Below are 14,410 nucleotides of genomic sequence, written 5' to 3'. Positions count from 1 at the left end.
AAATGGTAAGATTTATTACTTCCCCAAGCAGACCGCGGACAATCAATCACCAGTAACGCAAATGTCAGCGAAAATGGCCGGGGACAAGCCGGAGACGGTGAAGCATTACCCGTGAGTATTTTGTGTTCTTATGTGTGCGTATCATTGATTGATGGGCAGATTTTGGTTTGGCGGTTAGTGACCTGACGACTGACGGGCAAGAGCTGACGGGACAGGGTTTGCGAGTGTGGTTGCAGCAGTCTGCACTGTGAGTTTAGTAGTTTTTGAAGAAGAATTTGGCTAATTGCAAGCACCCATTGGATTTGGCAAAAGTCCGAATGCAGACTGCGGAGGAAAGAGGAAAGACCATGATGCAGACATTCATGCACGTGCTTCAAAACGAAGGTTGGTCTTTCGTATAGACTGGAAAGAAGAGACTAAACAGACAGGTGTGTTTGCAATGTACAAAGGTTTGAGCGCAAGTATACTACGGCAGGCTACGTACTCAACTACACGATTTGGAACGTACGAAAAACTGAAAGACATTGCATCCGGCGACTCGAACTTGACGCCGCCGTTCTACATCATTTTGCCGATTGCAATGGCCGCCGGATGGATTGGGGGTGCGGTCGGCAACCCGGCGGATATAGTCAACGTATGGAGGGGCGTCGGCGGCCGTGGAGGTATTGGGTACTGACACATGACAGATCCGGATGCAGAATGATATGGCATTACACCCTCACGACCGGCGCAACTATCGGAACGCGCTAGACGGGTTATGGCGCATGGCTCGAGATGAAGGCCCAAGGTCGCTTTTTCGAGGGATATGGCCGAACACGACACGAGGCGTGCTCATGACCGCGTCACAAATGGTCTCGTATGACGAGTTCAAGAACGTGCTGGTGCACCACGGCGGAATGGATCCGAAAAGCATGACGACGCATTTTTCGGCGAGCATGCTTGCTGGTTTAGTCGCAACTACAGTGTGCAGTCCTGTTGATGTTGCCAAGACTCGGGTCATGAATGCGAAAGAACGACATGTGCGTACAGTGTCGAATGCGAGGACTTTTTCTAACTTAAACAGCAACCAGCAATGGTCATTTTGAAAGAAGCAGTACAGTCTGAAGGCATTTTGTTTGCATTTAGAGGTTGGATGCCGTCGTTTATTCGACTCGGCCCTCATACCATCGTCACATTTGTAAGTGGGTTATGATTATGTCTTGTTCATGCTAATCAACAGATTGTATTGGAGAAACTTAAGAGTCTTGTTTAAGTTAGTTCAAATAGATAAGAACATGTATCATATGAGAATGGTGGCTTTTAAGACTTTGCGGCTTATGGTGTTAAAAGTGTGTCAGACTACATTTAGGTCGATGCATGTACTTGACCTGCGTACCTTCTTTATGTAACGCCTGACCTAACAGCTCTTTCAATGCTTAGCTTCAACTTGCTGATTTGAATTGTAATGTACCTTGAAGTTTCGTATTGCATTACCGCGGCTGCCGGCGTGTTCTTATCTGTTATTCTGCTTACTGTTTATATATATATAGTACTTCCGGATCCTACTGCTGTTCTACTCGCAATATCGACAATGCGCGTTTTTCTCATCCTCTTCTCCGTGCTCTCTTTTGTCGCCCCTTAGGACTCTCAGGCCTGCGATGATTTAACACTCTACTGCTTAACTACTGTGTTGATTTTCTCGATCCACCAACCGACATGGAATCGTACTTGGAGTGTATGAGTGGCGCACGCTAAATCTTCTCGAATGCCGGAGCTTCTCGAACGGTGACGTCTTGATCAATTTGCCGGCCTCGTGCTCGTACTACGCGACGGCCTCGTTCACACTCCAGCCCAGCCAGGTGATTCATGTCACCGACTTAGTATCTGCTACGTTTTCTAGCTTCGACGCTACCTAGACTACTGTCTTTTTTGTCTTCACTGATGTACCAGGTGAATCGTTTGCCGAATTTAATTCTGTTGGTAAGAGCACTACAATCATGAGCTCCATGACCACAAACTCCACGAGCAAATCCTGATTTAGCATATTAAAATAATTGACCTCTTACTGAAGAGTTTGTTGAAACACCAGTTATTAAACTACTAAGAACCACTCTTATACCGACACCGGCTCCTACTAAACTTACTGCATTATGGCACTACTTATTATTTTAGCTGCCTGTACTAGTTGCATGACAGTTAAATATTTTTTTTAATTTATATCTCCACAAAATTTTTTTATCATTTTATATTTAATCTTTACTTATATATTACATTAATATATATTATACGACCACGAGCTCTACGTCGCTTAAGTCTACAACTGTGGTATGTTCTACAACGCCAACCGCGGGCGTGAGCTTGAACTCGCCTTAGTGGCTTGCTGGGTGTTTGCTTTTCGCGGCTTTGTTGTGAGGTCTATGTAGCGGGTCAATCTTGCATGTTCTATATTGAGGTTTCTTATACAAGTTACTATGCATACTACATGTAGTCTTAGTGGTGATAACAAATTTTTATTTACGCTTAATATGCTCGTTTGTCAATTTAACATCAAATAGGTACGTAAGCAGGCAAACCCTCTGACAAGTACAGTTCGCGATGAGTAATTTAAAGTGCATGTTCTTTCACCAGCGGTTGCTCAGAACGAACAGAATTGACACGAATGTGTAAATATGACGTGTAATGAGCTGACGGCAGACAGTCTTGAATATCTGTTTTTTACATCTCGCCGTTGCTGCGAAGTGTGGCAAGTTTATATTAGTTCTCAGTAATGACTACGAAAGAGTTTTTGTATGGCCCTTGTGCAAGGCTCATGCAAGGATTGCTTTTTAAACAAAATGCTTTTGTCAAAGTTAAGTATTAGGAATAAAAGAAGTAATGATCATACACAGACAGATAGTAGTTAACTTAATAAATGCCCGCCTTGAGGCGTGACTAGCAATTTATTTTTTGTCAAAAGAATAGTCTTAAGTTATACGTAAATCTATAATGTAGACTCTTAAGTCTCGCAAAAGGTTATATTATAGAGACGTGTGATTAACATTGCACTTGATAAGCCTCTCAATTACTTCACTATTGGAATCCAGTATTACAAGTGCAGCAATCATTGAGCTTATTCAAACAAATCTCGTTTACGATATGAAGTTAATGCTTCGCTATAGACTTTATCATGTGCTTGGATATACAGCTGAATATACGCTTGGTCATACAATTATCGCTGCTCTGCATATCTATTTGGGCTATGATAGTATGGCCATCATTCTCCAGTGCCACGATCTCTACCACCAATTTCTTGTCTTTCATGGATATTGATATAGGGTCGTGTCGAGTAGTCTATGCCAATTAAAAACCAGACTGCTGCCTTCTTTAAGTACATTTGAAGATTGCTTCTCAAGTAAAGTCGGGACGTGCCATAACGAAGATAGTTGAATCCAAATTAGGAACAAACCAAACAAATCAATTCCCATCTAATAATTCCAGCCGCATTTTATGAGGCGCAGACCATCAGGGTTGAAAAGCTTCAACGATGTCGAGGTTTTCCTTTAATTGGATCTTTTAAATTGAGTTGAGCCAAGAGAATTAGCTGAATCAGGACCAAAGCGTAACGAATCGATTTTCTGTAAAACACACATGAACTCCAATAAAGTAGAATTATAAAAGAACTGTCGTCTGCCTCCCTGTTTGTTTATGTGTTGTTATACTGTAAAATGCTGCTCCTGCTTCTTGTCATCCTGGTCTCTGTCGTCAGAGCTCTCATCAGCCTCGATTTTGTCTTCATCCATGTCTACGTCTACTCATGCTGCGTCTACTCCGACTCGTTCTGCTACTCCAGTTAGATTTACCTCGTCGCCAGAGTCAACTGCAGGCGCAAACTTTATTTCTTCTTCTTGGTTCGCTGGAATCTTTGTTTTAGCCGCATTTCTTTAATTTTAGATGTATTTCATTTTCTTGCACATAAACTTACACATAACGGAGAATATCGACATTTACTCCAGCGGCTTTGCCTGCTTAGGCCCAAAGGTGGGGAATGTCATTGAGCTTCGTCTATTTACATCAGTTTGTTCCTAAGACATGAATTAATATCCTTTAGTTGAATTTTAATGTGCACAAGACCGTTTCATAGAAATTGTGAATGGGTTTATTTCTACTAAACCTGCGTACGCTTTATACTGAATTGGTGCCTCTTCTGTGTACTCTTTTAGAGCCACTTGCAATAGCAACCCGTTTTGATTTGACACGATTTTCTACAATGATAGATATGATCTTAGGTTTGCTAATTCTGGATTTCAACTGACTAAAGCCTAATTATCAGAAAATGTCACTTGCGCGTACTCACAGTTTTGCTATTTCAAAAGATGGCAAATTCGAATTATTTAAAATTTCAGGAAAAACTGGGTTTGACTGACCTTGTTTTTGAAAGGAAAATCACAACGCGTCGGACAAGACATCTTCAATAGGTTTTAATTTGATCATAAAATTACTACGATAGATTCAACACGTATGGACTCTAAATCTAGAATGCTTGATGATTTCGCTGTGGCATTATGAAGACTAACTCGGCAAGTTCAGGAGTGATTGCTTTCAAATGCTACTTAACTAAGCACTTTTTGCATATTCTCAAAGACCACGCTTTACTGTAATACCCAAACCGAATATTATCTGAGTAGGAGGAATGGACTTGCAAAATTCAATATTAATTCCTCCTCTATTTGTGCTTGTTGCGCTTTTGCCGCATATAGTAAACTGACTCTGAATTACCTTTTCATAGCCACTGTCTTTCGAGACGCGAGAATAGTTCGAGAAATACCACCTACATCAGTATTGAGAGAGGTGATCAGTGTTTTTTTTTTGTTAAGTGTTTTGCTTACTCGTTCCATGTTCTAGCTTTGTAAAGTGCATGACGTCGAAGAGACATAGCCACACTGAGAACATGTTTTACAAACGAGATTTTGATTTCGAGTCTGCTGTGAGGGCGAGGTTTTTCTATTATTCGGTATCGCGATTCATCGCCTTTCCGCGCCGTGCAGTAACTCCGTCTTGGCAGCAGCAAAATGTAGTAAGTACATGATTTATTTCGCCTAGAATAAAGCGGCATAAACTTATATCCTCCAATTCATAGTAGCTCATCTTGCGACAAATATATCAAAGGCAAACCGCCGACAAATCTTGCTCGTCTCGCTTGGATGTAGAGGAAGCGTAATAGACTGGACGTAGTGAAAAGCTCATGTCTATAAAGACTGCTGTATTCTCCGCCATATTCATCACGTCAGTCTATCAAAATCGAGCTCAAACCGAATTGTTACTTCTTTTTTTCATCTTTGCAACTTATCGACAAATGTAGTTTAGCTACTCGTCCTCTCTGTTGTATTCGGAGAGATACTGATGCACTTTGGTATATACAGAGACGTATTTACGCTCTCTGTTGCATTTGGAGACGGAGCTGTCGTGCTCATCGTGTTTTCCACTACGCATCGCGCTGTATTCTGTTGCATCTCATTACGTAGCTTGTTCAAATTCTTTGAACAAGTCTTCTTACTCTTGCGCCACAACCCAGAACAAAGATAGAAAAGCCCCTGAAATGCGAGCAACTAATGCACCATATTTAAACAGTCGCAGTTTAAGTTTCTTGACGCGCTACGCACTAATTATTCAAATATTCAATGTGCCAAATATGACAACACTGCATGGAAAATGACACGCGAGAATGTGCTGTGGTTGAAGTGTGGGCAGAATGTGAACAAATAAAACAAATCGACCTGTTCACGCGACGCGCAGTAAGGCAAGTCACGTGCCTCACAACAAAATACCTGCGGTTTAAGCTTTTAATGAGCAGTCTGACAGCCGTCTAATCATCACGTGACTAATATCACGTGCACCACGCCAGATAGGCCGCAGGGTCAGGGCACTATGTCTTCGTCTGTGCTTGAATTTTGTTCAACCCAGAGCGATATCGCCAAAACTCCATACACAACCGATGCTTTCAATTGTTCCGAGCGTAAGTTGTTCATTTCGCCTTAGTCTGCGCATAATTCTGACGTTCTAGCAATACTTCTTTGGCTTTATGCCGCTTGCGTTCGGCGCTGAGCTCATCACCGTGTTTGGCATCCTCAACAAAGCTGCCGGTTTCTACGGTCTGCTTTCAATTTTCACGGGCTACTCCATTACGGCGGCTCAATTGGTTTTAAACATTTTTTCAATCATTTTGCTTCCATTTTTTTTGTACGCGCTTCACAATGTCCGGCGGCAAAACGCACTTCCGGTCGTTGCGTATTCGTACGTCTACTTGGTTGACATGTTGTCCAACATCGCCTTCACCATCTTCTTCTCAGTCACGTGGTTTCGCACTCACGGGTCAGATGTGGAAGATAAGACCGAGTCTGCGCTCGATGCGCCGTCTGAACGCGGGCTGTCGATTTCAATCGTGACCCTAATCTTGCTGCTCAAGATTTATTTCTGCTTTGTGCTGTTCGGGTTCGCCCGTGTGCTGGTCCGTAAAGCAGGATTGAGAACCGATAACGGCGAGGGACAGTACGGGCGCCCGCTGCAGTTTCTGCTGCTTGGAATCGCACCCTCGTTTTGGCGGAGAGGAGGCAGGCGCGGCGGCAAAGGTCGGATGACAAACACGCTCGACGAAGAAATTGAAATGTACTAAACCTATTTACACTCTAATGCTACAATATACACATGTCACCAAAAAAAACCCACCTAGTACCTCACGAGAAAAAGTAAAGAGATTTCTTCAATGCGTTGACATCAAACGAACCACGCTCAGGCACGACTGGAAACTGTAAAGGCACAAAAACTCCAACGCCCTTAATGGAAACGTAATAGATCTTGTCCAACACGGGGTCAAGAGGTTCTTCGTCCTCAGCCTCGTCTCCCTCTTCCCTCATGTCGTCCACGTCGGCTGCCTCTATGGCGACATCGTCATCGACCTCACCAGCTGTACCCACAGCCATCTCGGTCTCGCTCTTTTCAGCCGGCAGGCCCATTGCGACCCGAATCACACTCTCTGAAGTCTTGGCCACGTTCTCGTTCTCGTCCGACCGCTTCTTGACTTCCTTCCGCCTGACCTCCTTCTTGCGCCGCATCAGCATGCTCTCAATGTCCTCACCCTCAACCAAGCTCGTAGGCGTCACCATCGCGGCCCCGGCTGCTTGCTCAGCGGGATCTTCCGACGCAAGCAACTTCTGTCGCTTAGACTCGGCGTCAATCTCATCTTTGACTGTGATCGCCCGACCAAGTTTGACCCGTAAGTCTCGTCGCCACTGCTGAATTGCTTTGGCCTGTGGCGTGACAGGGTCAATCTCGACGTAGTGTAAGTACCTGCCGTATCTGACCTCAAACTCTTCCTTCAGCCGCGTAATCAAGTTACCCTCGTGCAGCTTGACGAACGCGTCGCGCAAAATGGCGTTCATCTTGTCGACGTCGGCAGAATGCGTCCAGTACGAGTCGTGCACAGCCGCGAATGTCAGTCCATTGCGACCGCACGCAAGCGCAGATAGCAACATGTGTGTGGCATCGAGCGAATGAATGAAGTTCGGCGGGAACGCAGACGCCTGCTTGCGCGCGTTGACAGGGTAGATTGCATTCGGATCGGAAATGTACACGCTCTGCAGCTGCGTCAAGATTTGTTTTCGGACCGTCGCGCGGTACGGCTGCACGACCGGCAAGCCAAGCGGTGTGGTCCAGATCACAGACGTCATGCTCGACTTGGCCTTCAAATCAGACCCGACATTGAGCGGGACGGATTTAGAAATCCGCTTCGCACACTCGCCGAGCCAGTCCTGGATCAGATGCGCGCCGTTGAACAGGTTCCGCACAGTTTCAAAAACATACACGGTTAAGTACGCAGCCGCTTGCCAGATGTACTCTTCGGGAATATCAGTCAAGTCCTTGAGCTGTCGCAGAATCTGCGCGCGGGCACCGACAAACGTCACACCGTACACGTTCGTCATGACAGACTGCTTCACAATCTTCCGACTGACTTTACCGGCCAGCATTTTGGCAATTAAATGTCCTTTATCCGCATCGGCCTGCACTTTCTCCTGCACCTGTGTCGACACGTGGGTGTAGATATCTTGCGGCTTGTCTGACGGCTGCAAGTTCACCTGCTTCGCTCCTTCAATGTCTCCTCCGAGAGCGGCATAGTGTTGAAGTCCATTACACGTACCGTCCTGGTGCACAGGAAGCCGTGACCGGAATGCAAAAGGATCTTCTGACCGCAGCGCCTCCGCCAGCTCAAAGCACGCCGCCAGAGCCTGCCACGGGTCTGCTGCTCTAGTCCACCATCTCTTCCCCTAATTCATTAGCACAACTCATATTTGCCAAAACAAGAACCATACGTCAAGAGGCTTGTCGGCCGAATCAAACACATTTTCTAAACTCTGGTCGACATAATCGACCCGAGACTGGAAATCTGCCTTGTCATATCCACAAACGTTCGCAAGATGAATCTTGAGCCATCGCAGCCCTCGCTCACCAAGCGGCTTGCCCTCCCAAAACATAAGCAATCCACGACACATGTCGTTTCCGAGATGATTCAGATGCGGCGGTATGGCGTACGCACGACCGCGGAAATCAATATTGTGCGGGAAGTACATGCGCTCGCCCAAAAACGCGCGTGAGATCTCAAGCTTGTAGTTGACGTCGCACCGCTGCGAGTGATTTGCCATGCGCTCGTGAATCATAAGCTTACACCGCCGAGCCCAGTCGCGCCTCGCCGTGGGCTCGGCGTCCTTTGGCGGCTCGGGCGGGAACTCAATCTCACCATCCGTCTGTTTCGGGATCTCAAGAAATTCCTCACCAGAATTCCACACCTTGGCAAGCACTTCAAATACCCGCGAGTTGATGATCCACGCGGCAGACCCAAGAACGTCCAGACCTTCGTACACGGTTGTCAGATCGTGCCGGCGACATGCTTCTTTGATATACGCAAGCTGCTCGGCTGAGTCCTTTGTCCGCATCAGCTGGGTCGTCGAGTAGTAATATCCGCCTTCGTTCCATCCGGTCCACGACTTTGGCTTGACCAGCATTGGCAGTTGCTGTGGATGCAGCGTCCCACTCGCTGGCTCGGACGACAGTTTCCGTGCAAAATCTCGATGCAGCTTCAGAACTCCCAGCTTTGTTCCGCCTGTGTATTGATACGAATGCGTGACCACCGGCGCAAGCGCATACACCTTTTTTTTTGTTACCGGGTCAATCGCGGCGACTGCAATTCTAGCGACCTGCATGAAAATCGACATCAACACAGACGCAATCTCAATCTTGATGTCGTCTGGCCATTCCGCTTTCCACGACAGTTCTACGTTCGTTGCTGAGCTTCCCCTCCGGGCAGCCGCAATCGACCGCCGCAGCTCAACCACGTTCTGCGACGCAATCTTGGGCTTGAACCCAGCTTTTGCCTGGTCCGCTCGCTGCAACTGTTCGGAATTGTACTCCATCTCAATCGCGCGACCAATCCCCGCCAGCGCACGTGTCGTTCGCATACCTTCGATGATGCCTGTTGATGAGTTCATCTTCATGGTTTCCATGATTGTGATTATGCTTAGTTTCTCGGGCTTCACAAGCTTGAAATATGGTCCGTACCGAACTCGCGCGCGGTCTGTTGTTGTTAATCACGAAATCATATGATAAAAAATAGCAACCTACCTGTCTGCGCCATGCCTCGCGACTCTGATTTGGCCGTAACCTGGTCAATTCGTTTCAGTTCCTGCTCAACTTGTTCGCGCATCGCCAGATGCCATTCCCACAGATACCCATTCACATTTCGGGCACTAACCTGGCCCCGCTGCTGTGCCTGTTCGTAATCGTACTTCCATTTTTCCTTTGCCGACTCGAGAGCTAACGTTTCCAGCGCAAGCTGCCGGTCCATGTTGTACGCCTCAAACGCCTGTCTATACTGTTCGCGCTCTGCTTCCGGCAGCAGCCGCAGTTGTGATTCTAAATGCAAAAACCCTTCATCCAACTCCACATCCTTGTGTTCTTGGCTTGCGTAAAGCGGCAAAGTTGGCCGTCGAGACGACGACACGCCTTGCAGTGAGCTTCGCAGTAACTTGATGCCGTGACTATCGACCGGCATCAGCGAATCGACTCCTGCTTTGTACACTACTTTTGGTCCGTTCTCGTCCGTATTGTTGCCGTGCTCAGTCAAGATCTGGTCTCGGGCCTGGATCAAGTCGTCGCGCTCTGCAAACGCGGCCGACTCGGCTCTGAACTCAACCGGTAAATCTTTCTCTGCAATCGCCCACCGCCGCGCAATCTGTCTTGCGTCTCTGAACGTAAACAGCGCGGGGTCGGACAAAATATCCTGAGGTGAGCCGCCGCGGTCTACGTATAGCTGCATCAGAAGCTCAACATCGCTACGGCCATTGGCTTGCTTCAGTCTGCAAGCACCAGAAATCAGTATAGAATAAGCAGATGCGTCGAGTGCAATTCCTTCAAATCTTGAAACCGATGACTCGAGCCATTTGATTGAATTCTCTACACTATTGTGCTCTTCGATTTCTTGCTGAACAAAAGCAGCCAGGTAATCATTCCTTAACAGTACAAACTGTTCAGGCGTAAGATATTCAAAAGCTCTAGGCAAAATTGCGTCCGCTCTAGCCAAATTCCCACCAGAAATCAACGCGTCCAACAAAGACGTGATGTGGACCTTGCTCTTGACGAATTTGTTCCTACTCGCAAGCTCATCACCACCAGCCATACCCTCCATTGGCTTGTCAAACAAGTCACTCAAGATCACCAACTTGCCAGATTTTTGCACCGCATCAACTCTCGGAATATTCACTCTCTCTTTCAACGCATAAGCGGGCAACTCATCAACCCTGACATCCTGACCAAACGATGCCGTCGCGCGAGCACTGAACTTTGATCCAAACCCTCGTGCGACTCTCATGGTAGAGGCCAACAGCCGCGGTCTGGGTACTCGACTCGTTTTTGTCTTCGCAATCTGTAGCATTTGGATAATCCAAATTCTAAACAAAGCACTATAAAAAAAGGCCCTCTCTTCCGACCTTGTTCTTGCCCAGTTTGAACTTTCCCGAAACAAATTTTTTCCAAACTCCCAAATAAGTCACGTGTAAGAGCCGCATAATATGAGGCTACTTTATTGAACATTTCATTCACGTTCAGCGTTTCCCAATTTGGGTATTTTGCACTGTAAAATGTGTATTTTATTAATCTGCACGTCTCATCCAAAGTAGTGAGTGAATTTGTATGACTGAATTGTAAGTGACTGACGAAAAGCCCGCTTATTCTACTTTCAAATAGAGACGAGTACCTCAACCGCTCGACAGCACCAGCAGACTTCTGGCCGAGCCCTGACTCGGACATACTGGGTCCCCAGGATTTAGCTCGTGAAGAACACGGGACGTGGATTGGGCTCTCACGAACAGGTCGACTTGCTGTACTGGTTAATTTTAGAGAGCCGTTGGCTGAAGGTATGTGATGAGTAGAGTGTAGTAGCGAACAAGGTAACGAGTGTAGAACAAATCAGCCCATTTTCGAGAGGGATACTGGTAAAGAAATTCTTACAAGCACGTGATATAGATACTGCAGACTGGATCGAGCAGATGATTGAGAATGCTGGACCAGGAGGACTGTTTTCTGTTGGAGGGTTTAGTATGATATGTGGCAGCTTGCGGCCGAAGATGAATTTAAAGACCATCAAGCCCGACGTGCCAGTAGACACTGAGCGGTTAATGCCGTTTGCAGTCATTACAAACAGATCGACATCGCTTGTAGAAGGCACGTCGTGGTTGTTCCAGTCTAATGAAAGGTCAGAATCTGAAGACATCGTCGCTCGACACACTATCGGACTGTCAAATTCACTCTACAGCGAGCCATGGCCAAAAGTGTTTAGAGGGTGCAAACTTCTAGCAGCTACAGTCGCGTCTGACATCAAATCTACGACCGAGCATGCAAAGTTCATCGAGTCGCTGTTCGACACTCTCAGCACAAACGAGATGCCGAAATCTGCATTCGACTCGCTCGACCCTGATCTTATATTTGACTCGTTACGTGAGAGCATTTTTATTCCTGTGTTTGCCACATCTTCTTCAGCTGAGTCAACGCCGACTCCTCCACCAGCCGATGAGCATGGTGCCAATGGGCATAGTTACCAGTTTGTCAAGGGCAAATACTACGGTACTCGTACTCAGACTGTCATACTCGTGTCCAACTACGGACATGTAGAATACATTGAACGCACATTACATAACCGGGACGACCTCGGGCACTTGACCGAGTCAAAAAAAACAGTTGCATTTGAGTTTGACATCGAGGGCTGGGATTCACGTACGTAGGTTAAATAAAATTTAATTTTGTCGAAACAACAAACAACATCAACTCTATTTGGAGCTGTTCTTCTCCCGCCGTTCACGCTTTTTATCTTTCTCTTCCATCTTTTCGGGGGTTTTGTTCAGGATAGTGTCCTGCACGGCATAGTACTTGGCAGTGTTGCGCAAAAACCAGTCGCCAAATTTTCTGCCAGCCGTGGCTTCTGAAATTGTAATCAAGTCGCCGTCAAGCGAAATATCAAGATCGGCAACGCTCGCAAGCTTACCGTCTAACAACGAGCCTTCAGTCCATCTGACCTGTCTGCTCTTCTGCTTGAACACAACCAGTGCCGACCGCAACTCCTCAGACTCGACTTCCAGGAATGTGGCAAGTTTTTCAATGTTCATTGTTGTGTAAAGCTTCAAGTAACTCCGCAGAGTAGGTGCAAGCATCGTGTTGCGCACGTCCATCATGAACACCTTCAAATGGTGCTGCATCGAATCCGCAGATCCGGCTGGGCTGTCGTAGTCCGGTGGGACCGGAGCCAAGAACTTAGGGCAAGCAAAGCAAAAAAGTTCCTCAAAAACAGACAAAGATTCTTCACCTCCGCGCTGCATCCGCGCAAGTTGCTCGCCGTTCTTCTCTCTCAACGTAGTGTGGATCGAATCATCAAGTCTAGCTGGACTCAAGGCAACACAGATTGCAAGCAAAGCATACATCTGGTCGGACCGCTTGGTGACAGAGTCGTATTGCGCAGATCGATTGTGGAAACTCTTGGTCCGGGAAATATACAGCAAGATATGCGAGAACATCTTGATAGCATCGGAGTATCGTCTAAGCATCATGTAGCAAAATCCAACATAGTAGTATATTGTGAACTGTGCTCCGGCAACACGGGCAAACTTTGACTTCTTGTTGATGTCAATCTCCTCCATGGTCTTCAGGGCAAGAGTAAAGTCTCCCAACAGTGTGTGGACTCTCAACAGTCCGATATTGCTGAAATATCCAAGTGTCTTGTAAATTGGTCGCGATTCGTCCTCTCCATCCTCACTATATTGTCATTAAGGTTCAGTCAGTGATGTGCACTCAACTTACGTTGATTCTTCTGTTGACGATTCCTTCGCTCGCGACTTTTGAATGAGCGAGTATAACACGTTCAGAACAGTGTAAGTTTTCCATGCCTGGTCATTTTCTCTCAATTGTTGAATTTCCTCCTCGTTATGCGATTTTCGCGCGGCCCTGCTTCGGTACAGAGCAAAACTATTGTACTGATATATAAACTCATCAATAATATCCCAAGCCCAGTTCTAGTACTTAGTCAGCCGTCAGTGTACTTAGATACTGATTTGGACTCACTGTAGGAAGATCTAACCCTTCAGGAGGATTGTCGAAGATGTAGTTGAACAGAGTACAGTAGTTGTCATAAGACGCGAGTCTATCGTCCAGAGTAGGTTGCAATTTTGCGTACAGATGTCTGTAGTACATTTCAGTGTACAAGCTCAGAAACAGCAAATCATCGTTGACTAAAGGTCTAACAACAGTGTTTGGGTCAGGCCTAGGAACATCAGTTTGTCTGGTACAGGTAGTTGCGCGACTGTCATACCATGGAGTATTCTTATAGAACTTCTCAGTCAATCTGTTGAATGTATTTTCATAACATCCATAAAGATCATAAACATTGTTTTCTTTGAAGCAATGATGGAAATACAAGATAAAATTTCGAACAGCGTCAGGCAATTGAGCGGCCTTATAGCTTTAGTATATCAGAATCGACTATGATCATTCATTCACTTACAGCTTGTTGCTGTTGAAACTGTATTTGTCTTTGGAACAATTGTTGCTGCTGAAGAAGTTGCTCCTCATCATATCTGATAGTAAATGAGCCTCTCTTCCACCTTAATGTATATATATATACTACAGTACCCTTCAGTATCTATAAGATCTGTTGCCAATGGCTCATCGTCATCAAAGTCATAGTCCCCAGTCTTCTGAATGAAATCGTCGTAATCGTAACTGACTTGCTCGTTGTCCATTTTGTGTTGCTTAGTTTCCTTCAAAGATTTCTCGTGTTATTTTTTTCAACTTGTTCATCTGGATTAGGGCTATTTAGCAATAGACAGGGTAACATTTGTGTACAAGTTAGGACTATAAAAGT

The 14,410-nt window shown here is 46.0% G+C and overlaps 5 protein-coding genes across 5 annotated transcripts; 3 read left to right on the top strand and 2 right to left on the bottom strand.

The window, feature by feature from the left end:
- Positions 1 to 73: 73 nt before the first annotated feature.
- V1512DRAFT_246951 (mitochondrial carrier domain-containing protein) lies at positions 74 to 1,252 on the top strand (the record flags this gene model as incomplete). Its single annotated transcript, XM_066914462.1, has 8 exons — positions 74 to 111; positions 160 to 173; positions 216 to 247; positions 291 to 384; positions 429 to 634; positions 687 to 1,019; positions 1,064 to 1,177; positions 1,220 to 1,252. 8 exons carry the CDS (start codon positions 74 to 76, stop codon positions 1,250 to 1,252), a joined length of 864 nt encoding a protein of 287 aa, XP_066772080.1.
- A 4,651-nt stretch (positions 1,253 to 5,903) lies between these two features.
- V1512DRAFT_286000 (Inositolphosphorylceramide synthase subunit Kei1-domain-containing protein) lies at positions 5,904 to 6,676 on the top strand. Its single transcript, XM_066918069.1, has 2 exons — positions 5,904 to 5,971; positions 6,020 to 6,676. The coding sequence occupies exons 1-2, from the start codon at positions 5,951 to 5,953 to the stop codon at positions 6,626 to 6,628; spliced, it is 630 nt and encodes a 209-aa protein (XP_066772079.1). The 5' UTR covers positions 5,904 to 5,950; the 3' UTR covers positions 6,629 to 6,676.
- V1512DRAFT_236752 (uncharacterized protein) lies at positions 6,328 to 11,257 on the bottom strand. The gene is made up of 3 exons (XM_066914132.1): positions 9,628 to 11,257; positions 8,322 to 9,580; positions 6,328 to 8,276 (listed from the first exon to the last, which is right to left on the bottom strand). Exons 1-3 carry the CDS (start codon positions 10,934 to 10,936, stop codon positions 6,690 to 6,692), a joined length of 4,155 nt encoding a protein of 1,384 aa, XP_066772078.1. The 5' UTR covers positions 10,937 to 11,257; the 3' UTR covers positions 6,328 to 6,689.
- V1512DRAFT_261003 (NRDE protein-domain-containing protein) lies at positions 11,135 to 12,315 on the top strand. The gene is made up of 3 exons (XM_066915975.1): positions 11,135 to 11,179; positions 11,224 to 11,417; positions 11,464 to 12,315. Exons 1-3 carry the CDS (start codon positions 11,142 to 11,144, stop codon positions 12,279 to 12,281), a joined length of 1,050 nt encoding a protein of 349 aa, XP_066772077.1. The 5' UTR covers positions 11,135 to 11,141; the 3' UTR covers positions 12,282 to 12,315.
- V1512DRAFT_261000 (RNA polymerase I-associated factor PAF67-domain-containing protein) lies at positions 12,279 to 14,308 on the bottom strand. The gene is made up of 6 exons (XM_066915974.1): positions 14,179 to 14,308; positions 14,051 to 14,123; positions 13,859 to 14,001; positions 13,612 to 13,810; positions 13,351 to 13,562; positions 12,279 to 13,305 (listed from the first exon to the last, which is right to left on the bottom strand). Exons 1-6 carry the CDS (start codon positions 14,286 to 14,288, stop codon positions 12,327 to 12,329), a joined length of 1,716 nt encoding a protein of 571 aa, XP_066772076.1. The 5' UTR covers positions 14,289 to 14,308; the 3' UTR covers positions 12,279 to 12,326.
- Between the last annotated feature and the right edge of the window lie 102 nt (positions 14,309 to 14,410).

Source organism: Lipomyces arxii, assembly GCF_038497795.1.
Source record: "Lipomyces arxii strain Phaff 12-163 unplaced genomic scaffold V1512scaffold_5, whole genome shotgun sequence".
Lineage (NCBI taxonomy): Eukaryota > Fungi > Ascomycota > Lipomycetes > Lipomycetales > Lipomycetaceae > Lipomyces > Lipomyces arxii.
The sequence above is the reverse complement of the archived record's forward strand: the minus strand, read 5'-3'. Positions and strand labels throughout refer to the sequence as shown.